General features: G+C 38.7%; 3 protein-coding genes and 1 pseudogene across 7 annotated transcripts in view; 2 read left to right on the top strand and 2 right to left on the bottom strand.

Moving 5' to 3' along the window:
- Nucleotides 1-435: 435 nt before the first annotated feature.
- LOC136245816 (tripartite motif-containing protein 2-like) lies at nucleotides 436-2908 on the bottom strand. 3 transcript variants are annotated; one of them, XM_066037288.1, is made up of 2 exons: nucleotides 2826-2908; nucleotides 436-2771 (listed from the first exon to the last, which is right to left on the bottom strand). In XM_066037288.1, exon 2 carries the CDS (start codon nucleotides 2744-2746, stop codon nucleotides 518-520), a length of 2229 nt encoding a protein of 742 aa, XP_065893360.1. In that variant the 5' UTR covers nucleotides 2747-2771; nucleotides 2826-2908; the 3' UTR covers nucleotides 436-517. The 3 variants fall into 3 exon arrangements, with proteins under 3 accessions (XP_065893360.1, XP_065893361.1, XP_065893362.1); XM_066037289.1 differs by having other exon boundaries at nucleotides 2821-2898; XM_066037290.1 differs by having other exon boundaries at nucleotides 436-2767; nucleotides 2821-2890.
- Nucleotides 2880-13466, top strand: LOC136245820 (PHD and RING finger domain-containing protein 1-like). Its single transcript, XM_066037295.1, has 5 exons — nucleotides 2880-3136; nucleotides 3185-3235; nucleotides 7848-8009; nucleotides 8515-8953; nucleotides 13287-13466. Exons 1-5 carry the CDS (start codon nucleotides 2948-2950, stop codon nucleotides 13385-13387), a joined length of 942 nt encoding a protein of 313 aa, XP_065893367.1. The 5' UTR covers nucleotides 2880-2947; the 3' UTR covers nucleotides 13388-13466.
- A 4161-nt stretch (nucleotides 13467-17627) lies between these two features.
- Nucleotides 17628-20097, bottom strand: LOC136245824 (tripartite motif-containing protein 2-like; annotated as a pseudogene).
- The window catches only part of LOC136245819 (uncharacterized), a 104749-nt gene continuing 101753 nt past the window's right edge, over nucleotides 20070-23065 (top strand). The window contains exons 1-3 of one of the 3 annotated variants that reach the window (XM_066037294.1): nucleotides 20070-20336; nucleotides 20385-20435; nucleotides 22269-22433. In XM_066037294.1, the coding sequence (XP_065893366.1) occupies nucleotides 20148-20336; nucleotides 20385-20435; nucleotides 22269-22433 (405 nt within the window). In that variant the 5' untranslated portion in view covers nucleotides 20070-20147. The remainder of the gene's footprint in view (nucleotides 20337-20384; nucleotides 20436-22268; nucleotides 22434-23065) is intronic. The other 2 variants (XM_066037292.1, XM_066037293.1) reach the window with 2 other exon arrangements.

Raw genomic sequence — 23065 nt, 5'->3', positions numbered from 1 at the left:
TAAAATGCAAAGATTTTTCTGGTTGAAATCAAGCAGCGGTTTGATATAATTTGCTTGAGTTGCATGTTGCTGGGCACTCTAGATCTGCTCATAATCTATTATCAACCCTTGCATGATATGTGGTGAGTTTTTTTTGAAAGTTTATAACTATATCAGCAACAATACACAGAAGTCATTACAAAATTAATAATTCTGTTGAAGGCTAGTTATCAAAATTGTCCAACTATTTCCACTTTACAAAAAGCTTCCACAGTGAGATACCTATTTCCACAGTTCAAGTCTTTTGCCATATAGATTTAAACCTTTTGACTTTAATTCTATGGTTTTGTGTAATGCTTCAGTGTACTCTTACCTCCTCTGCTTGATTCTAACCCCCAGTACTGCTATAATATATATATTAACCACAAGTATATTACTATACATGTTACACCGAAGTTCTCAAAAAAGACATTATTAAATTCACTCCATACAAACTATATAAACAATATTTCACAGGCTAGTTTATGTGTAGCTCTGGTTAATAGTCAGAAAATATCTGGATCCTCTTGCTGTCATGATCACTGACGTAAATACTACCATTAGGACTACAGGCTATCCTTAAAGGTGAAGACGATGACCCCTTGCCAGAGCCATAGCACTCAAAGTAGTGTACAAAGACACCATCTCTGTTGAAGACAGAAACACGATGGTTGCCCCATTCGGTTATGAAGATGTAATCATGCAAATCAACAGTGATACTTGTAGGCCAAACTAACTGGTTCTTCTCAGCAGTTGGTATTGCAATCTTGCCCACATAGTTACCATCAAAAGTAAAGATGGAGATGCAGTGGTGGCCATAGTCAGCTACTAGTACCTGATTGTTATTGGTGACTGCTACATCTTGAGGGCTGCTCAACTGGCCTGACCCAATAGTACCGATAAACTGACCATCACAATGGAACACTGAGATGCGATGGTTGTCACTTTCAGCGACATATACTCTATCATTATATGCTGTGATACCTGATGGATGGCTTAGCTCACCATCACCAGATCCATGCTTGCCAAACTGTAATATGTAGCCACCGTTGATGTCAAACTTTTGCACCCTGTGGTTGTATAGCTCAACCACATGTAAGTGGTTAATGGCATCAAATGCCAACCCGCAAGGATTGTTAAATTGCCCATTGTCATTTCCTGGTGACCCAAATTTCCTTATTAGCTGGTCGTGGCGATCAAATATGCACACACAATGGTTGGAATAATCTGCCACCGCCCACACGCCATCTTTGTTAAATGCAATGCCTACCAGATTTCCCATTCTCCTACCATCATCAACTATCTTGTTAACTTTGTCTAATGCAGAATATTGACGCACCTGAACACTGTAGGGGCTTCCTTTAATATGTTCACCATTAACAGTTACTCCTAACTTCACCTTACCAGTTTGGTTGGCTTTGACATGTGCTTGAAACGTGTAACCACCAGTGGAGTTATCTTCAACGTCCCCTCTCATGATGACTCCTGTATGCGGGTTTGCACTTATTGCAATGGTGTCCCCTCTTTTAGAGTATGCACAATGACTGTGCGCTTGACCCTTTGTAATAACTGTGAACTTCACCTCCTTGCCAACAGGCTGGTATGGTGGAATACCAAAAGCTATTGCAGTGTTGAAAGGAGAATTTTTTCCATAGAACATTGTACCAAAGTGTGGAAGAGACCCCTCATTGTATTGCTTAACAAATTCCATGTTTGCTAACTCCACTGGCTTTGCATCCAACCTGTTATATTCAGGTATCAATATACTATCAAAGTCTTTGTTTAGTTGTTGTCTAATAAACAACACTTCTCTGTCTGACCCACTGTTCACAGTTTCACCCAACTCTTTTGCTTTCTCCAACTTTCCTTTCATTGATTTCATCTGCTCTAGTTGCAATATAATTGCTATCTTCTTCTGTCTAGACACTTCATGTAATTCTTTCTGCAGATAGTCTCTTTCTTGCTGCAATTGTTGTTGTAATTGGTCATAGTAAATATCAATTTCTTGCTTAATCTTGGCAGCTTGCGACTCAATACTGATTGTAATGGGGGAAATCTTCCGACGTGTATTATCTATTGCATCAATACACTTGTCAACTAGTCCCATGTTTCTGTTCACCTCTGATCGGCACTTCTTTGCCATCCTCACAACACTGTCATGATTATGTCTAGCATGCTGTTTCATGGTGCAATAGCTGCACACAAGCTTTTCACAAGTATCACAGTAGAAGTTCAGCTCTGCATCGTGTTCCTTGCAAAGCATCAGTTTGGCTTTGGGTTGTATGTTAACCTCTATCTTCTCAGATCGTATCTCCTCTAACATCATCATGTGATGACCTTGATATTCTCTGCTGTACTTGTGAGACTCATGACAGTGGTTACACAGGAACACACCACAATCAACACATATAACTATTCCTGGGTCATCCCTAACACAACTGTCGCACTTCACATCCTCATCTCCTCCTAGTTTCTTCTTCAGAGCTATTTCGTCCAAAATACGATTGATGAAAAAGTTGTTAGGCAAGTCCTTCACTCCTTCAGAGGGAACCACCCTTAATTCACTACATGCTGGGCAAGTTATTTTAGATCCCACCTGCAATTTCACGAGACACTCCTCACAATACGAGTGATAACAAGGGAGATATTTTGGCTTCTTGTACAGCTCATGACACAAGGGACAAAGCAGGTAGCTGGGAACCTTTTCACGTCCTTGATTAGCAGCCATTTGTCATGTGTTCGGTTTTGCCTGGCTGTAAAAGCAGCAGAGTATATGTCGTAACCAGTATACGTCATTAATACCTTACAGGAAATCAAACAAGTGTCAAGATAAAAGCACACGAGATAGAGTTGATCTGACCTTTAACGGAACGTTATCACGTGAACTAGAAAAGATTCAAAAACTTCAGGGCGGTCTGTTAAATTTGTGATGGCAACTAGAAAGTCTTCTAGACTAGCCGGTAAAGTAAAGAGACCAACGAAGGAGTCGTCTAGCTTAGAAGATAGACACGCTGAAGCACAGTGTTGCACTATTTGTCTAGGTAACATTAAGTTTCGCGGAAAGCTGAGTGTTTGTCGTCACCAGTTTTGCTACACTTGTATTTTCGAGTGGTCAAAGGTAAGGAACAATACGGTAGTATGTTATATTCACATTCTGCTTTAACAGAACACCAATACGTGTCCTCTATGCAAGAAGAGGTTTCGTTGCATCACGAGAGTAAGTGGGGTTGACGTACTGATGCACCTATTAATATATTGCCATCCCCCCCCCCCCCCCACACACACACACACAAGCCCAGTTGCAACATTGGGATATTTGATATCACTAATTGAACTGTGGTAACAAGAGAGTGGTAACACCTGACGTTGCAGTAGTTACAGTATCACTTCCATGTTCCATAGGATAGAAAATGTACACATGCTATTGGAGCACGAGTTTACTTTGCCTCAGGTTTGTCGAGACTGTCTTTCTAAATGAAAGCATGTTATCAGGAGAAAGAAAGGGTAGTATAACAGATTTTTAAGTAGTGTAGGTTAATTAGATCCGTGCCGGCAAGTTATGGCTGATAATTGGCAAAAAGGCATAAGCACAAGGATTTTACACTTTGAAAGGTACAATATATAGAAGACTCCCACAATGTTTATATCAAACAAATTGACGTACTCTTTCCTACTGAAGTAATTGTTTGGTGACAATCGATTTCTTGAGTTGGGTCCAAAACAGCCATTTTATCCTTTTAACCTGGGTAGCCAGCCTGGTGGCCAAAAAGTTTATCATCGTCTTTCCCAACTTCTGTTCTATGTCCTGAGTAAGTTTCATGCGGAATGAACCACCACAAGCCAAGTTGTGGCCTCTTGAAGGAGCCCCGCCATTAAATTTGTCCCACTTCTCAGGGGCAGATCCAGGAGCTGGCAAGAGGAGGGGCACAAACAAGCTAAGTTGTAGGTGGTTGGGAGAGCAGATTCTTTTGTATTTTTAAAGTAGCAAATAATCACCACTTATCACTGTCTTATACCTTATTTTTGTAATTTTGGCATTTGTGAAGTCTTAAAAGCTGTTTTAAGGACTAGAATGTCTTAAATACCACCAACACGATAATTATTTTTAGAGGCGCTTAGTATGCATGAAGGTGCTCAGTGACAGTTTGATAGTTGTTTTGACTTGTTTTAGGTGAGTTTGCAATAAATTTATGGAGGTATGGTTCGTTTCCATTTTTGGATGTTTATTGACCTCACATTTTCATCCACAATTGGATGATTATTGCAAAGGAACAAAATCATCCAAAAGTGGATGATTATTGCTCATATCTCTATATAGTGAGAGATTTATGCAACAATCATCCAAATTTGGATGTTTCTTGCCATCCAATATTGGAATACATTTGTCGCTATCCAAATTTGGATGTTTCTTGCCATCCAATATTGGAATACATTTGTCGCCATCCAAATTTGGATGTTTCTAGCCATCCAATATTGGAATACATTTCTGGTCATCCAAATTTGGATGTTTCTTGCCATCCAATATTGGAATACATTTCTGGTCATCCGAATTTGGATGTTTCTTGCCATCCAATATTGGAATACATTTGTTGCCATCCAAATTTGGATGTTTCTTGCCATCCAATATTGGAATACATTCCTTGCCATCCAAATTTGGATGTTTCTTGCCATCCAATAATGGAATACATTCCTTGCCATCCAAATTTGGATGTTTCTTGCCATCCAATATTGGAATACATTTGTTGCCATCCAAATTTGGATGTTTCTTGCCATCAAATATTGGAATACATTTCTTGCCATCCATTTTCGGATGTTTCTTGCCATCCAATATTGGAATACATTTCTTGCCATTCACATTAAAAGTTTCTTTGATTTTAAATTGTGTATCGTAAAACATTAAAATTACTTGATGCAATTTTAAGAAGTTATAAATGATTTCGTATGAGAACAGATGGCGAAAATAAAAGGCGACAAAGTATACAAGAGGTCAACTGTCAAACAGTCAGGTATAGTGCGATTTAGTGGGATTCCACCGAACTGACACATGCCCACAAGAATACTGCTGTCAAAGGCAACTACACTGGAGAAAAATCACTTTTACGGAATAGCCGCAATGCAATCAATTGTTAAGCACAAAAATCCTTATACGAGGCCAAATATTGAATTTAAAACCTTTGCCAAAACTCAAATTTTTAGTCTGCCTGCATTCTTGCCTGCCTCCTGGCCACAGCTGCAAGGCAAGCAGGCAGCAACAACAGCTTGGCAGCATTGGGTAGACACACCCAAGCTCAAAAATATTTTCAGACCCATTCTCTAAACCCTTCCAATAAGTTTCTATGATTTATTACTGTATAAGAAGTTGTGTTTAACAGAATTTCCGCTAACTGACTGACTGCTTTCAGCCTAGCATACAGTACAGGGTGTAGCTCAACTACAGGTTTGATTTCTTCACTATTCAATGTTGCTTCTTCCAGAGATGCATCATGCAATGAGTGCATCATGGACTCACTTTGTCCTTCTTTATGTACCTTTTTGCTGACGGTTTTGCCTATTAAACCAACAGGTGCAATGGAATTTCAAGTTCAGTTAGGGATTGTAGAATTTAAAAGTAAGGAAACAAGGGAGGTTTCCTATAGCTGCAGGTGAATTAGGGATTATCTGCAGGTATAATAGGAAACCTCCCTTGTTCCTTCTTTTAACTTCTATGATCCATATTTTATTGCACTTTATTATAACATAATTACGATTGGTGCACCTGTGTATTAAAAGAATGAATGGTGCCTGACGTATAATATATAGACGCACACCCAATCTATCACACTATCAATTATCACAAAGTAAAACAGCAGTTACTGCTTGTTTCAAGCTATGCATGCATTTCAATGAACGACAGTATAACAATTGCTAAAAGCTGGCAAATTAACACCACAGGCTTTTACCCACCACTGCAGAGCTGTACTACTTACAGCCATCTCCTGATTGGCCAGGGCTCCATGAAAACCCCAGATCGTATGTGTGTGTTCACCATTGAACTTGATAAATGCAGCCAGAAAAAACATATTTGTTGTTTCTTACATTAAAATCTGATAGTGAATTGATGTGCATTTGAAACAAAAAAATAGTCGGAAATAGTCTATATTGGATGGCAAGAACCATCTAATTTTGGAAAGCAAAACTTACATTCCAATAATGGATAGTAAGAAACATCCATTTTTGGAAAGCAAAACTTATATTTCAATATTGGATGGCAAAAACCATGCGATTTTGGAAGGCGGAAGTTACATTCCAATATTGGATTGCAAGAAACATCCAATTTTGGACGACAGAAATTACATTCCAATATTGGATGGCAAGAAACATCCAATTTTGGAAGGCAGAAATTACATTCCAATATAGGATGGCAAGAAACATCCAATTTTGGACGACAGAAATTACATTCCAATATAGGATGGCAAGAAACATCCGATTTTGGACGACAGAAATTGCATTCCAATATTGGATGGCAAGAAACATCCAATTTTGGAAGGCAGAAGTTACATTCCAATATTGGATGGCAAGAAACATCCAATTTTGGACGACAGAAATTACATTCCAATATTGGATGGCAAGAAACATCCGATTTTGGAAGGCAAAGTTTACATTCCAATATTGGATGGTTAGAAACATCCGATTTTGGAAGGCTAAGTTTACATTCCAATATTGGATGGTTAGAAACATCCGATTTTGGATGCTTCTTGCATACATCTCTCACTATATAGTGAATCAAGCAAATATCATCCACTTTTGGATGATATTTGCTTACATAAGCACTCACTATATAGAGAATCAAGCAATAATCATCCACTTTTGGATGATGTTTGCTTATGTAACTATAAGAGAGATGAGTAATAATCATCCAAAATGGATGATTTAGTGAAGCATCATCCATATTTGGATGAAAATGTGAGGTCAAAAAGCATCCGATTTTGGAATTTGACTATACCTGATTTATGGGTTATAGCTATATTATGACTGACAAAGCTTAGTAGCTATTTCAATCAAAAGAAGTATGGCTCCTCCATAAAGGGAAGGGGGCCCCAAATGCCCCAACCTGGATCTGCCATTGCTTCTTGCCCTGTGGAAGTTGCGGTTACGCATCTTAACATAATTTTATGGCATAAAAGTTATTGCTCTATTAATGGAAATAAACATAATGTGACCAAATTTTGGAAAACCATTGATCTACACACAATAGTACTTTTGTAATAGAACACATAAAACAATGAGTAACTCCAGAAAACAGTTAATGCAAATTTTATTTCCACACTGGTTGGTGAATTAACACTCCAGTGGATAAATCCTGGGCATTACCATGTTTACCTACTTATAGGGAGTTCAAAATCTTTGTTTCGTTACACAGGAAGGTTTCTAAGTTACAGACGTTTGTTTACATTGTGGTGATGAAAGAATTTATCAACGATCTTTCTTCAGTGAATTTGCCTTCCTTCTCAAATACAGAAGCATACCTTTATGGTCCCTTTAGTATCTTTAAAACCAGGAATCGAGATACTCGGCCTGCCTGACCCTGACTCTCATTTGTGTTATTGTACACATATTTGAACCCCCTGAAATCAGGACACCTCACTAACAAGGGCACCAGAAAAAATTAATCACTCACAAATACATTTAAAAATGATAAAAGAAAGGTGAGTCTTGTGACATATCAATGAAGATTTGTACACATCATGACATAAACCAGTTCTGTTTCTGATAGTGAGTGTTACTGTATCTACGGTTTGCTGCATTGATATTAATTGTGATAATTTAACATCCTTATTATTCTGACACAGGTCTGTGTAGCTTGCACTACCCCACCTAGACAAGTCCGAGTTCCAGACAAGAATGGTTATCACGATAATGATGATGATGTCAGGGATGATGATGATGTTGTCATTGACGACATCAGAGGGACTATAGTGGATTACCTGTCTCGTGTTGCCCCTCATTTACAGGTATGATTTATCTTATATATATATATGTTTGGATGATAGTCACTATCAAAATCTGCTATAATATATTTAGTGTATTATAATAAAGGAATATAGGTCTGTCATTGTCAAACATGTCATTTATATGGAAGATCTTGTGTATCTCCTTAATAATATTAGCAAAAAAAAAAAAAAAAAAAAAAACATTTACTATATATGTTATCACTATATGTACTACCAAGAGTTAATAATAAGAGAGGTACTACACATGTAATTATCCCACAGATAATTATTGCAGTCATGTACTAGTCAACTGTTATTGTAGTGGTTGTTATGTAAACTGCTTATGTATGCTGTGTGTTCACTAGTTAAAACTTTTTTGGGACTGTGAAACCTGTCAATTAAAAGTCCCAAAAAACATGTCATTTTTGTATTAATAGATCTATGTACCCAATACAGCCACTTCAGGAATCTCAGGTTTCACTGTACTGGTCAACTTTTGAATATGTAACTCATTTTATATGTACAGTCCAGTAGAGTAACAGATGAGTATGACTATGGTGATTCGTTCATCGATGACTCTCAACTCACCAGTCCAAATCCTAACCACTGGAGTAGTGTACTACAATCCCCTAGTCCTCGTGTACATAGTAGCAGGAGACCAAGAAGGGCTGATACTATTCATAGTGAACTACAGTCTCCTAGTCCCCACAGTAGAAGGACAAGATCAACCAGTAACAATACAACTACCTCACATTGGGATAATGTACAACAGTCCCCTAGTCCACAAGTACATGATAGAATCGTAACTAGAAGAGATAGTACTACTCATATTGTGGTGGTACAGTCACCTAGTCCTTGTCTACAAGAGAGGACAAGAAGAGCTTATTTGTTGGATCACTCTGACACTGAGGAGCTACCCCAGTCAAGTAGTACACCATCTGGTGATCAACATGTTGATGATTATAGTGAGTATCAGTGTTAGCATTATAATGTACTGTGGGGCATCATGCAGTAGGACCTACATTATGTAAAAACCGCATGATGAGACTGAATTTGTTTGGATAAATGGAAGTCCATTCAATTTTACGTAGAGGAACTTCATGTAGTTATACTGTTTTATTGGGGTACTTCGTTGTGAAAGCTGATCGCGAATTGTTACCAGTAGACCGGACTTATGACAGTTGATAATGGGGTAAACACTGCTAATAGAAACCGCTGAAGAACCTGTTTGTAAATCTAAAGTCTAGGGGAGGATGTACATGCATTGTACTCAGTTAATTTTAAGCTTTTAAGTTGATTAGAGAAGGAAAATGATTAACTGTTTCAGCACATGACACTACCTGCTGGGATTCTGAAGTACATCTATTTTTTATTGTTGGAGACAATGGATAATGGCTGTAGTTACCGTCAGTTACTTGAAAAATGGTGCCCATTACTGACATGGCTGCATCGCCCTTGCTATTAAGTGCTTATATAGTCCTGTTTTGAAGTGAATGTGTTACAATATAACATTCTCAACAGCACCTTGATTGAAATATGTCAAGCAATTAGTCAATAGAATCTTGTTTGAAAAATCTGTAATACTGATCTGATTGGCTAAAACAGTGCGGTGTGCTTCTAAATGTCCGATTTGACTAGTGTTACCATAGTGATAGACACCCCATAGCATAGCTGCAATATGGTTGCTTAAACGACTGTTACTAAGGTAAACATCATTTTGAGACCATAGCTAGACAACAATTGCTAAGTGTGATCAATTTTTTGCAGTGGATATTTTTTGACTTTCTGTTGCTTAGTAATAGTTGCTATGGTTGTCGGATTAATTGTAATAGGACTAATGACTTCGGGATTAATAGTTCTCGCATTGTAAACAGGAAGGAAATAGTGCTCAGCTTTGCCTTGCACTGTTTTACTCCTTCCTATTTACAATGTTCGCACTATTAATTCTGAATATCACAACGATTCATCTAACATCATACCTGTTTCACTGCCCATACAAAAGTCCCTATACCAGGCGTGAAATTAATCCCAAATTTCACTGGTAGCAGTGAAAATTTGTAGTTACAATTTCATTGGCTAGAGTATGTGCTATGGTGTAGTAGCAATGGTTGATATGGGTTACTTTGATTTGATTGTGTAACTCTGTTTATCCTGCAGTGCCCAGACCAAAATTAGTGACAATGAGGTATTTCTTATTGACACGCGTGCGCACACAAACACGCATGTGACCTTACCTTTCATAATGTTTCTAAACATAGTTAGAGCTACCGTGTTACATCACTCTCCCCTCAGGAATGAGATTTGTCCTGAATCTTATGTACATATCGCCTGGGGGTGTTGTATACTAGAGCGATCACGAAGGGAATAACATTGTTCCATGTCATTTGTAGAAGCTTGTTTCATTCCAAGCCCTTGTGATTCCTGTTGATCACTCATACTACAGTTAGGCTAATCATCAAAAAGTTCAAGTGACTCCTCTTGTTGATCATGAAACTCTTCCACTTGTTGTGGGTCTTCCTGTTCACCATCAGCATCGTCTACATGATCATCACCATCCTCCACATGATCTGAACCTTCTGCTATGTCTAACATCACTGGCAATGCATTCTCTAAAATTCGGTGGAGCCATTGTGGAATCCTTCCTGGACATCTGCAGTTCCCTCCATACCAGCAAAAACCCAACTGGTAATTGTGATGGACAAGGGGAAACTCTCATCTATAGCACCTTCATCAGGGAAATAGACTTTCACAACGGTCACATCGGTGTTATCACAGTGATCAATACGTACAGTAAGGGCCGTACCATGGCCTCAACTGTTTCCTCAGTCTACCTGACTATTCATGTGGAAACCAGACAAGCACCCAATCTCCCAAATTACAGTATACTCCCTCTGATTGGCTTTTCAATCATACTATCTCTTGTAGTGCTGTTGAGTGGCCTGTATGTTAGTCACAGCCAATTCACGTACTAAAGACAAACACAGAATCAGCTGTTCTATTAGAGTAGTGACTGTTCTATTAGGGTAGTTGAAATACTATTTAAAAATTCTTTATACTATTTTAAGCACGGTTTCAGAGATACAGACTTTTTAGACTTATGGACCACCCCTTGTCCCAAGGGGTTTGGATAACTAAAGTTCCACTATATTACCCATACTACTCCAGGGTGATATGTGTTCCACTGCTTGCACAGCATTGCCTTTAATGTCCGGGTCTAGTCTTGCGTGGCCAGATCGCTTTTTCTCCGTCACGATTAGAGATTATAAGCGCCTACTCCGAAAAAGGGTCTAGTCCAGAATTAATATGTAAACTCGTTTTCACATCCCAAGCAAGAGCTCAGGGTGTTTAGTCAACTTTCGTACTTCCTTTTAAATTTCAAGCCATGTACACACTGGAAATGCCATGAACGATAGCTGGTAGAGTTGATGTGAGACACTGAGGCTGTTTTTCTACAGATAAAAGGTCACAGATTGATTCCTTGTGAAAAGCTAAAGGCGAACTGAGCAAGGAATCAACCCGTGTCCTTTTTAACCTTAGTGAACCAGCCCCAGTGTCTCTCATCAACTACCGGCTATCGTTCAGGAATTTCCAGTGCGTACGTGGCTTGAAATTTAAAAGGAAGTATATGTTTTATGACGAAAATTGATTAAACACCCCGAGCTCTTGCTTGGTGTGTGAAAACGAGTTTACGTATTGATTCTGGACCAGACCCTTCTTCGGAGTAGGTGCTTATAATCGATAAGCTCTGCGATGGAGAAAAGGTGGTCTGGCCATGCGAGACTAGTCTGGGTCATCCTCTCCACCAACCAACCCATCACATTGTGGGTGGTAGGCAGTCGTGTTCAATTTGACAATGCCCATTAACTTACTTACACACATCCTGCATTACTGTTGCCAGCAAGTTTGTACCTCTGTCAGATAGGAGTGACTCAGGACACCCAAACATAGGAATAAGTTCTTCAAGTAGTTTAGCAATCCTGACTGCCTTCTGGTCAGGAGCAGCAAACACTAGTGGCCACTTGGTAACATTATGACATAACGATTGTGTCTTGTGGTTGTTGGCAGCTTCATTATATCCACACCCCAAATCTGGGATGGTCGGCTAACTGGAATAGGATGAGGAGGGGGGTTATTAGTTCTTCCTACCGCAGATACTACAGCACACCCAGGAAACTTTTTATAATACGTTATTGACACAACTTCTCCCACCACCATTGGGGACTGACTGACTTAAAGAGCCTATCCCCTGAAAAATGGAAAAATGGCCAGCATGACTCCACCATTGCACTCCATGAGAACCTGTTCTTGAAGATGAAGCAGGATGGGTGCTCGCTTCCTTCCCTGCTGCTTAGAATCAATGAAATATAAGATATCATCCAGCAGCAAAATTTATAACCTAAGCACATCTTCTTAGCAGTTTTCTCATCACCTGGCAAAGATCCCTTTTGAATATAAATATTTACTTCAAAACAATGTCCTTTTGCTGCTCTTGGTTAAATCCAGGTGCGGAGGTCATATCTGGAACTGGGGCCATCCTAAACAATTCAGAATTTAGCACAGAGTTACTATTCACTCATGTTACTTGCAGAGCTAAGTCCTCTTCTCCCTCAGATTGTAAATCAATGGTACAGTGGTCGAAGCATGTCTAAGTTTATTTCTTGGATGTTTTGATATACGTTTAAGGGTCCAATACAGCAGATGGAGGTAGAGAAACACGAGGAAAAACAATTGCGATGGTGACACTGGCAAGTTATGCACGAGATGGCTATCCCTACCAGGTGGAGAAGTGACTAAGGAAAGTGTAACATATTTGTTTCATGGTACTGCTAACCCAGCTTTGTAAACAAACTGAATTAATTATACTTCAGTGGAGCGTGAGCTTCAATAGTGCGAAACACTACAGGCTGAGCCTTGGGTTGAGCTACAAGCAACTACAGAACAACTCCACTATTGCTTTCCAGCAGAACGTTCAAATATTCTTGGAATACTACAAAGTTGAAAAGGAGAACTTGTATTGCTACCTGCCCATTAGATTTTCACTGTTTATCTACCTTTGCTGTTGTAAAGTGTGTAATAACAGTATTTCCAGTTCTTTGTCTTACGTCACAACACGACGTAACTAGACTTTGTGACTAATATCTCGGTATAATAACATAATTGAATTATTAAAAAGGTGTTTTTGTGCATTGCATGATATAAACAACCTATTTATTCAATAAAATGGCAAGTGAATTTTCCATTTCAGTGGACCTTTGATGTTGTGTATGTACTATTTGTTACCTTTCCTCTATTGCTTAGGAAACAACAAAGGACAGCTGGAAGACAATTACAGTTTTACTGATAACAGTTCATCTAATTGTGCAATGAATTTAACAATTGGAACATTTTACCAAATATAGCTACATATATCATTATTTTATTGTACAAGTGAATACAATATACACAATTACTTTAATTGTAGTTGTTGTAATGCTCTTATAGTAAGTGGGACAATCTTTGTAGGTAATAAAGTGGTATAGTGGTATGTTTTCAAACATTTGGGTGTGTACCTGGTAGACATTTTCCATACTGTTCACTGATAGGGTGTAACATAGGCCCCTAGCTTTTACATGTTATTGTAAGATGCCTCGGTGTGTATAACATGCAGGCTACCTGCAGGCTAGTGATGTGCAATATACCGAAAAATTATCGACATTGCAATATTTTTTCCTATACCGATATTGTATCAAATCTCAAAATTTTTATAACTGATGTCAATATTTATCGTATAGTCAATGTTTTGCTAAAATTTTCAATATATTGAGTAATATTTTGGTAATTTACAACTTTTGGTGTGTGATTGTGCAATCACGGTAGAAATGAAGCTCAGTTTAGCCATTTTAAAAAGCGTCTACCAGTTTCCAAGGCTTGTTATTACCTTCAACACAAATTCTATAAAGCATAGCCGTTAATTATAAACATTTGCCTCACGCAATTAATCAAACGAAAAAGTATTGAAATTTCAATATTTTACCAATTATTGTATCGATATCATACCGAAACCAAAATCCTAATATCGCACATCACTACTGCAGGCTTACCATGTAAATTCATAGGCATTTTAATATCCTTGAATTAAGGTCACTTCTTTATGATACCCATCTGCACACTGCAGCTGTCCAATCTTGCTGACAATTCATTGTTTAGTGATGGTAAATACTAGCCCTTGAAAGCTACAAGGGTGCAATGATGAGAAGACTTTCAAGCATCTAGAGTACAAGAAGCAGCCCCTACAATTTCCCACCATTTTATGCATACAAAGGGGTAAAAGATAGCAACCAATTAGGGTTTAAAATGAATGAGGGGTTGTAATAAACTCTTACCAGCAAGAATTGTATAGGTACATATGCTGCAATGGCACATTACACTGTTACAGTTTCGAGCCAATCTGAAGGCTTAGTTGGGCTTAGTTTAATACTTAACCAATATTGCCTCATTGTACATTGTCAGGGAAAAGTGAGGCTGGTTTTTGGGTGATGTTTTACCAGCCATGCATGATAAATGTTTATGATTCTCTACTTTAAGCAGTGCACATTACTTTCTTTTCCTGAATCACATCAGTCAATCAATAGTTAGAGCTGGAAAAGGTGATTTAAACCTATTAGAGCAAGTAATTAGCCTAAAATATGACCTACTGTAACTTAATTGCACAACAATAGGAGTGGCCTTGGCAACTGGGAAGCGCAATTACACTTGACCAGGCACACAATGGATACACTACATAACTGCAGATTGCAAAGAACTAAAATTTACATCTATATGCTCTAGGAAAGACCATGCTTAGTATTTAAGAGGTTGGCCATTCTCTTATAAAACTCAGTGGCAGCATCACTCATTCTGCCAGTGGTAGTGAAAATTGGAGAAGTTAGTGAGGCATCCTCTATTAACCTGTTAACTCATGTCTCTTCTCCTTATATCATTTTATCAACACACAGGTTGATTTGGGCACATGTAAGGGTTACGATTCTAGCTCAGTACGACTTAAATCTCCCTTTTGGGCTGAAGGTGGGCTTTAACAGCAACAACAGACCTCAGAAAGTAAGTTGGCAGTTACATCCTGCACTTCAAAGAAGAAAGCCCACAATGTTCTATGGTAAAAGAGTGACCACATAGGGCAGGTAGATGGTAGTCAATGATAGTGAATTGCAAGGGCATCACGAAAAGCAGTTTACGAAGCACAAATTACAGTTTTGTGACTTCAATGGAAAACAAGAGAGCCAATCAGATGTTCCATTCTCATGAGCCAACTCATGCATGCCATCAGTTAACAGAGGGGAGGAAGTTTATAGATGGTTGCTCTGATGGTGGCTATAGAGTGAACCCTAGAGGACAACTGAAACTGTGTATCTATAGTCACCAAGTTGATACACTTGAGAGATCAAACCAATGTATAAGACTGCGAGCAGTGTACTGTTAATTGAAGGATCAAAGCCAACAACTGCACAGGCAAAGAAAATTTAATACAGCTATATAGCTGTACTATCCTTTAATTGAACACATGATATGACTATATGCATGTCTTGTGTATTGTTCCATTTGTTATCAGGCTCAAGTCATTCTATTATCAGCAAGTACATGTACATATCTACTGGCGTTCTGCCAGGATCAAAGTCAATACTGAATTACTACTGCATGATTTACTGCTTTATGATAATACAGCTACAGCTGTAGTTTATTGATTTAAAAAGCAGTGTATATAATAACTATACAGTAGCTAGCCTATACAGCCCGCCGTCACGACATAATAAAATGCAAAGATTTTGCTTGTTATCCAATATATGAATTATGGTTGGAATCAAGCAGTTTGATATAATTTGCTTGAGTGGCATGTTGTTGGGCACTCTAGATCTGCTCATAACCTATTATCAACCCTTGCATGGTATGCAGTGAGTTTTTTTGGAAGTTTATAACTATATCAGCAACAATACACAGAAGTCATTACAAAATTAATAATTCTGTTGAAGGCTAGTTATCAATACTGTCCAACATTTTCCTCCAAGGACTTCCACTTTACAAAAAGCTTCCAGTGAGATACCTGTTTCCATAGTTCAAGTCTTCTGCCAAAACCTTTTGACTTTAATTCTATGGTTTTGTGTAATGTTTGTACTCTTACCTCCTCTGCTTGATTCTAGCCAATATAACCCCCAGTCAGGGGCGTAGGGAGAGGGGGTTCCGGGGAGTTCAGGAACCCCCCTGTAAAATTTAGACTTCTGCAAGCAGGATTCTAACACACCATTTAGTGTGGCAGGACAAAATGAGTGAGCAATATAGTGTAATGGCACAGCACAACAATTGATAAAACTTACATTCATCTCTCAGGGAAGGATTTACAGAGGTAACATGAGCCCTCTTCAAAACTTGTTAAAAAGATCGATATACTCTAATAGAGCAGTCAGGTATATACTCTAATAGAGCAGTCGGGTATACTTTAATAGAACATGCATGTAAATATCCATGTCCATATGAAGTTTTTCAGACATTCCAACATTAAATGCAAAACTTTAGCATGACCTTATATATACTGCTATAGCTTTGGTGTGCAGTGTTTAAAAATATAGAGCTCCAGTAATTTATCACTTGTGTTATGCAAAATGAATTCATGCTATGCATATTTGTATAGTTACAGACCTTCCAGGTTATCTAGCTAGTTCCAGCCCCCTAGTACCATCCCAACCAATCTTTCCTCCACCCTCAGCAGGCCTGACTTGGTATTGGTTTCTAATGATTTGTTCGAATTGACAGTACCAACTAATACCCAGCAACATCTTCTTGCTGCTAGAGCTAGATAGGAAGATTGATATAGCTCCTTGCAATATGACCTTCAGCTTTCTGGGTTAACTGTCAATCTTGTTCCCATTGAAATTGGTTGTTTAGGCCACTTTTTGTCAGAAACAATTGCTCAAATGGCTACTGCTTGTGAAGTGCCAAAGAAAATCGTAAGATCCTTGTTTGAGCAGGCAGCTCGCATTGCTGTGTCCTGTTCTTACAGAACTTTTAATTCTAGAGCCTCCCTGGACTGGGATCCTTTAGACCACCTTAGGTAAACTTTAAGTATTACATATAGATATATGTAGATTTTTTTTGGTGTATTGTAATTTAATTTAATTTTAGTTAATGTAAGGGCTCCTGTACTGATCCATCAGCACATGGTACCCTTGTGTCTAGGCCCCTGTATGCTTGTAATGTATATTTTGTCTTAATCATTAAGATGTTTATTATCTCTTGTTTTGATTGTCATTTGTATCAGTGGATTCATGGCTCCTATACCACAGTGAGATATAACCATCACTTACAGATTACTATATGTGTCTCTATGTGTTATGCTATCTGTTTCCACTAGGTGACTTTATCTAGTACTACCTTCATCCCAGGGGTACTTAATGCATCATAATTAATGTACTTTTTGCATAAAATATAGCAATTTGCTGAGTTTTGCTTTATTAAAATATTGAAAGGCTCTCGGCGGCTAGGGGCTGTGCCCCCAGCTTCTAGTAACTCAATGCTAGTGCTGGAACCCCCCTTCAAAAAATCCTGGCTACGCCCCTGCCAGTACTGCTATAATATATATTAATCACAAGTACATCACTATACATGTTACGCTGAAGTTCTCAAAAGACATTGTTAAACTCACTCCATACAAACTATATAAACAATATTTCACAGGCTAGTTTATTTGTAGTTCTGGTTAATAGTCAGAAAATATCTGGATCCTCTTGCTGTCGTGATCACTGACGTAAATACTACCATTAGTACTACAGGCTATCCTTAAAGGTGAAGACGATGACCCCTTGCCAGAGCCATAGCACTCAAAGTAGTGTACGAAGACACCATCTTTGTTGAAGACAGAAACACGATGGTTACCCCATTCAGTTATGAAGATGTAATCATGCAAATCAACAGTGATACTTGTAGGCCAAACTAACTGGTCCTTCTCGGCAGATGGTATTGCTATCTTGCCCACATAGTTACCATCAAAAGTAAAGATGGAGATACAGTGATGGCCATAGTCAACTACAAGTACCTGGTTGTTATTGGTGACTGCTACATCTTGAGGGCTGCTCAACTGGCCTGACCCAATAGTGCGGATAAACTGACCATCACAATGGAACACCGAGATGCGATGGTTGTCACTTTCAGCAACATATACTCTATTGTTATATGCTGTGATACCTGATGGATGGCTTAGCTCACCATCACCAGATCCATACTTGCCAAATTGTAATATGTAGCCACCATTGATGTCAAACTTCTGCACCCTGTGGTTGTATAGCTCAACCACATGTAAGTGGTTAATGGCATCAAATGCTAACCCACAAGGATTGTTAAATTGCCCATTGTCATTTCCTGGTGACCCAAATTTCCTTATTAGCTGGTCGTGGCGATCAAATATGCACACACAATGGTTGGAATAATCTGCCACCGCCCACACGCCATCTTTGTTAAATGCAATGCCTACCAGATTTCCCATTCTCCTACCATCATCAACTATCTTGTTAGCTTTGTCTAATGCAGAACATTGACGCACCTGAACACTGTAGGGGCTTCCTTTAATATGTTCACCATTAACAGTTACTCCTAACTTCACCTTACCAGTTTGGTTGGCTTTGACATGTGCTTGAAATGTGTAACCACCAGTGGAGTTATCTTCAACGTCCCCTCTCATGATGACTCCTGTATGCGGGTTTGCACTTATTGCAATGGTGTCCCCTCTTTTAGAGTATGCACAATGACTGTGCGCTTGACCCTTTGTAATAACCGTGAACTTCACCTCCTTGCCAACAGGCTGGTATGGTGGAATACCAAAAGCTATTGCAGTGTTGAAAGGAGAATTTTTTCCATAGAACATTGTACCAAAGTGTGGAAGAGACCCCTCATTGTACTGCTTAACAAATTCCATGTTTGCTAACTCCACTGGCTTTGCATCCAACCTGTTATATTCAGGTATCAATATACTATCAAAGTCTTCTATTAGTTGTTGTCTAATAAACAACACTTCTCTGTCTGATCCACTGCTCATAGTTTCACCCAACTCTTTTGCTTTCTCCAACTTTCCTTTCATTGACTTCATCTGCTCTAGTTGTAATATAATTGCTTTCTTCTTTTGTCTAGACACTTCATTTAATTCTTTCTGCAGATAGTCTCTTTCTTGCTGCAATTGTTGTTGTAATTGATCATAGTAAATATCAATTTCTTGCTTAATCTTGGCAGCTTGTGACTCAATACTGATTGTAATGGGGGAAATCTTCCGACGTGTATTATCTATTGCATCAATACACTTGTCAACTAGTCCCATGTTTCTGTTCACCTCTGATCGGCACTTCTTTGCCATCCTCACGACACTGTCATGATTATGTCTAGCATGCTGTTTCATGGTGCAATAGTTGCACACAAGCTTTTCACAAGTATCACAGTAGAAGTTCAGCTCTGCATCATGTTCCTTGCAAAGCATCAGTTTGGCTTTGGGTTATATGTTAACCTCTATCTTCTCAGATCGTATCTCCTCTAACATCATCATGTGGTGACCTTGATATTCTCTGCTGTACTTGTGAGACTCATGACAGTGGTTACACAGGAACACACCACAGTCAACACATATAACTATTCCTGGGTCATCCCTAACACAACTGTCGCACTTCACATCCTCATCTCCTTCTAGTTTCTTCTTCAGAGCTATTTCGTCCAAAATACGATTGATGAAAAAGTTGTTAGGCAAGTCCTTCACTCCTTCAGAGGGAACCACCCTTGATTTCCTACATGCTGGGCAAGTTATTTTAGATCCCACCTGCAATTTCACGAGACACTCCTCACAATACGAGTGATAACAAGGGAGATATTTTGGCTTCTTGTACAGCTCATGACACAAGGGACAAAGCAGGTAGCTGGGAACCTTTTCACGTCCTTGATTAGCAGCCATTTGTCATGTGTTCGGTTTTGCCTGGCTGTAAAAGCAGCAGAGAATATGTCGTAACTAGTATACGTCATTAATACCTTACAGGAAATCAAACAAGTGCCAAGATAAAAGCACACGAGATAGAGTTTATCTGACCGGCCTTTAACGGAACGTTATCACGTGAACTAGAAAAGATTCAAAAACTTTAGGGCGGTCTGTTAAATTTTGTGATGGCAACGAGAAAGTCTTCTAGACTAGCCAGTAAAGTAAAGAGACCAACGAAGGAGTCGTCTAGCTTAGAAGATAGACACGCTGAAGCACAATGTTGCACTATTTGTCTAGGTAACATTAAGTTTCGCGGAAAGCTGAGTGTTTGTCGTCACCAGTTTTGCTACACTTGTATTTTCGAGTGGTCAAAGGTAAGGAACAATACGGTAGTTTGTTATATTCACATTCTGCTTTAACAGAACACCAATACGTGTCCTCTATGCAAGAAGAGGTTTCGTTGCATCACGAGAGTAAGTGGGGTTGACGTACTGATGCACCTATTAATATATTGCCCCCCACACACACACACACACAAGCCCAGTTGAAACATTGGGATATTTGATATCACTAATTGAACTGTGGTAACAACTAACAAGAGAGTGGTAAGTAACACCTGACGTCACAGTAGTTACAGTATCACTTCCATGGGGCAGAAAATGTACACATGCTATTGGAGCACGAGTTTACTTTGCCTCAGGTTTGTCGAGACTGTCTTTCTAAATGAAACCATGTTATCAGGAGAAAGAAAGAGTAGTATAACAGATTTTTAAGTAGTGCAGGTTAATTAGATCCGTGCCGGCAAGTTATGGCTGATAATTGGCAAAAAGGCATAAGCACAAGGATTTTACACTTTGAAAGGTACAATATATAGAAGAGTCCCACAATGTTTATATCAAACAAATTGACGTACTCTTTCCTACTGAAGTAATTGTTTGGTGACAACCAATTTTTTGAGTTGGGTCCAAAACAGCCGTTTTATCCTTTTAACCTGAGTAGCCAGCCTGGTGGCCAAAAAATTTATCATCGTCTTTCCCAACTTCTGTTCTATGTCCTGAGTAAGTTTCATGCGGAATGAACCACCACAAGCCAAGTTGTGGCCTCTTGAAGGAGCCCCGCCATTAAATTTGTCCCACTTCTCAGGGGCAGATCCAGGAGCTGGCAAGAGGAGGGGCACAAACAAGCTAAGTTGTAGGTGGTTGGGAGAGCAGATTCTTTTGTATTTTTAAAGTAGCAAATAATCACCTCTTATCACTGTCTTATACCTTATTTTTGCAATTTTGGCATTTGTGAAGTCTTAAAAGCTGTTTTAAGGACTAGAATGTCTTAATACCACCAACACGATAATTATTTTTAGAGGCGCTTAGTATGCATGAAGGTGCTCGGTGACAGTTTGATAGTTGTTTTGACTTGTTTTAGGTGAGTTTGCAATAAATGGTAGTAATTTAATATTTTTATGAGCTATAACTATACTATGACTGATAAAGCTTAGTATTTCAATCAAAAGAAGTATGGCTCCTCCATAAAAGGAAGGGGGGGGGGGCATTTGCCCCAAATGCCCCAACCTGGATCTGCCATTGCTTCTTGCCCTGTGGAAGTTGCGGTTACGCATCTTAACATAATTTTATGGCATAAAAGTTATTGCTCTATTAATGGTAATAAACATAATGTGACCAAATTTTGGAAAACCATTGATCTACACACAATAGTACTTTTGTAATAGAACACATAAAACAATGAGTAACTCCAGAAAAAAGTTAATGCAAATTTTATTTCCACACTGGTTGATGAATTAACACTCCAGTGGATAAATCCTGGGCATTACCATGTTTACCTACTTATAGGGAGTTCAAAAATCCTTGTTTCGTTACACAGGAGGGTTTCTAAGTTACAGACGTTTGTTTACATTGTGGTGATGAAAGAATTTATCAACGATCTTTCTTCAGTGAATTTTGCCTTCCTTCTCAAATACAGAAGCATACCTTTATGGTCCCTTTAGTATCTTTAAAACCAGGAATCGAGATACTCGGCCTGCCTGACCCTGACTCTCATTTGTGTTATTGTACACATATTTGAACCCCCTGAAATCAGGACACCTCACTAACAAGGGCACCAGAAAAAATTAATCTCTCACAAATACATTAAAAAATGATAAAAGAAAGGTGGGTCTTGTGACGTATCAATGAAGATTTGTACACATCGTGACATAAACCACTTCTGTTTCTGATAGTGAGCGTTACTGTATTTATGGTTTGTTGCAGTGATATTAATTGTGATAATTTAACATCCTTACTATTCTGACACAGGTCTGTGTAGCTGGCACTACCCCACCTAGACAAGTCCGAGTTCCAGACAGGAATGGTTATCACGAAGATGATGATGATGATGATATCAGTGATGATGATGTTGTCATTGACGATATCAGAGGGACTATAGTGGATTACCTGTCTCATGTTGCCCCTCATTTACAGGTATGATTTAACTTATATATATGTTTGGATGATAGTCACTATCAAATCTGCTGTAATATATTTAGTGTATTATAAGTATATGTAATAGGACGGATGGCTGTGGTATTCGGGATTAATAGTGCGAGCATTGTAAACAGGAAGGAGTAAAATAGTGCGAGGCGAAGCCGAGCACTATTTCCTTCCTGTTTACAATGCGAGAACTATTAATCCCGAATACCACAGCCATCCGTCCTATTGCAAATTAATCCGACAACCATAGCAACTGTTACTAGGCAACAGAAATTCAAAAAATAACCACTGCAAAAATCAATCACACTTAGCAACCGTTGCTATGGTCTCAAAAGACTTTTACCTTAGCAACCGTTGCTAAGTAACCATATTGTGTCATACCTTTGGGGCATCTATCACTATGGTAACAATAGTTGTCAAATCGGACATTTACTTCTAATATAAACACACCACACTATTTTAGCCAATCAAATTAGTATTATAGATTTTTGTCATGGGACCTTGACAAACAAGTGTAATACTAATTCTATTGGCTAATCGCTTGACGTATTTCAATATAATATGTCAAGCTGCTATTGAGAGTATTATACAGTAACACATTCAGTTGTTGGATTATAAAGGAA

This window comes from Dysidea avara, chromosome 15 (genome assembly GCF_963678975.1).
Source record: "Dysidea avara chromosome 15, odDysAvar1.4, whole genome shotgun sequence".
In the NCBI taxonomy this organism is placed as follows: domain Eukaryota; kingdom Metazoa; phylum Porifera; class Demospongiae; order Dictyoceratida; family Dysideidae; genus Dysidea; species Dysidea avara.
The sequence above is the reverse complement of the archived record's forward strand: the minus strand, read 5'-3'. Positions and strand labels throughout refer to the sequence as shown.

Excerpts from the sequence above, each read along its gene's own strand:
- LOC136245816 (XM_066037288.1), bottom strand. The coding sequence starts at position 2,746 with ATGGCTGCTAATCAAGGACGTGAAAAGGTTCCCAGCTACCTGCTTTGT.
- LOC136245820 (XM_066037295.1), top strand. The coding sequence starts at position 2,948 with ATGGCAACTAGAAAGTCTTCTAGACTAGCCGGTAAAGTAAAGAGACCA. Across the intron at positions 3,137-3,184 it reads GTATTTTCGAGTGGTCAAAG|AACACCAATACGTGTCCTCT; the intron begins GTAAGGAACAAT and ends CTGCTTTAACAG. Across the intron at positions 3,236-7,847 it reads GGTTTCGTTGCATCACGAGA|GTCTGTGTAGCTTGCACTAC; the intron begins GTAAGTGGGGTT and ends ATTCTGACACAG.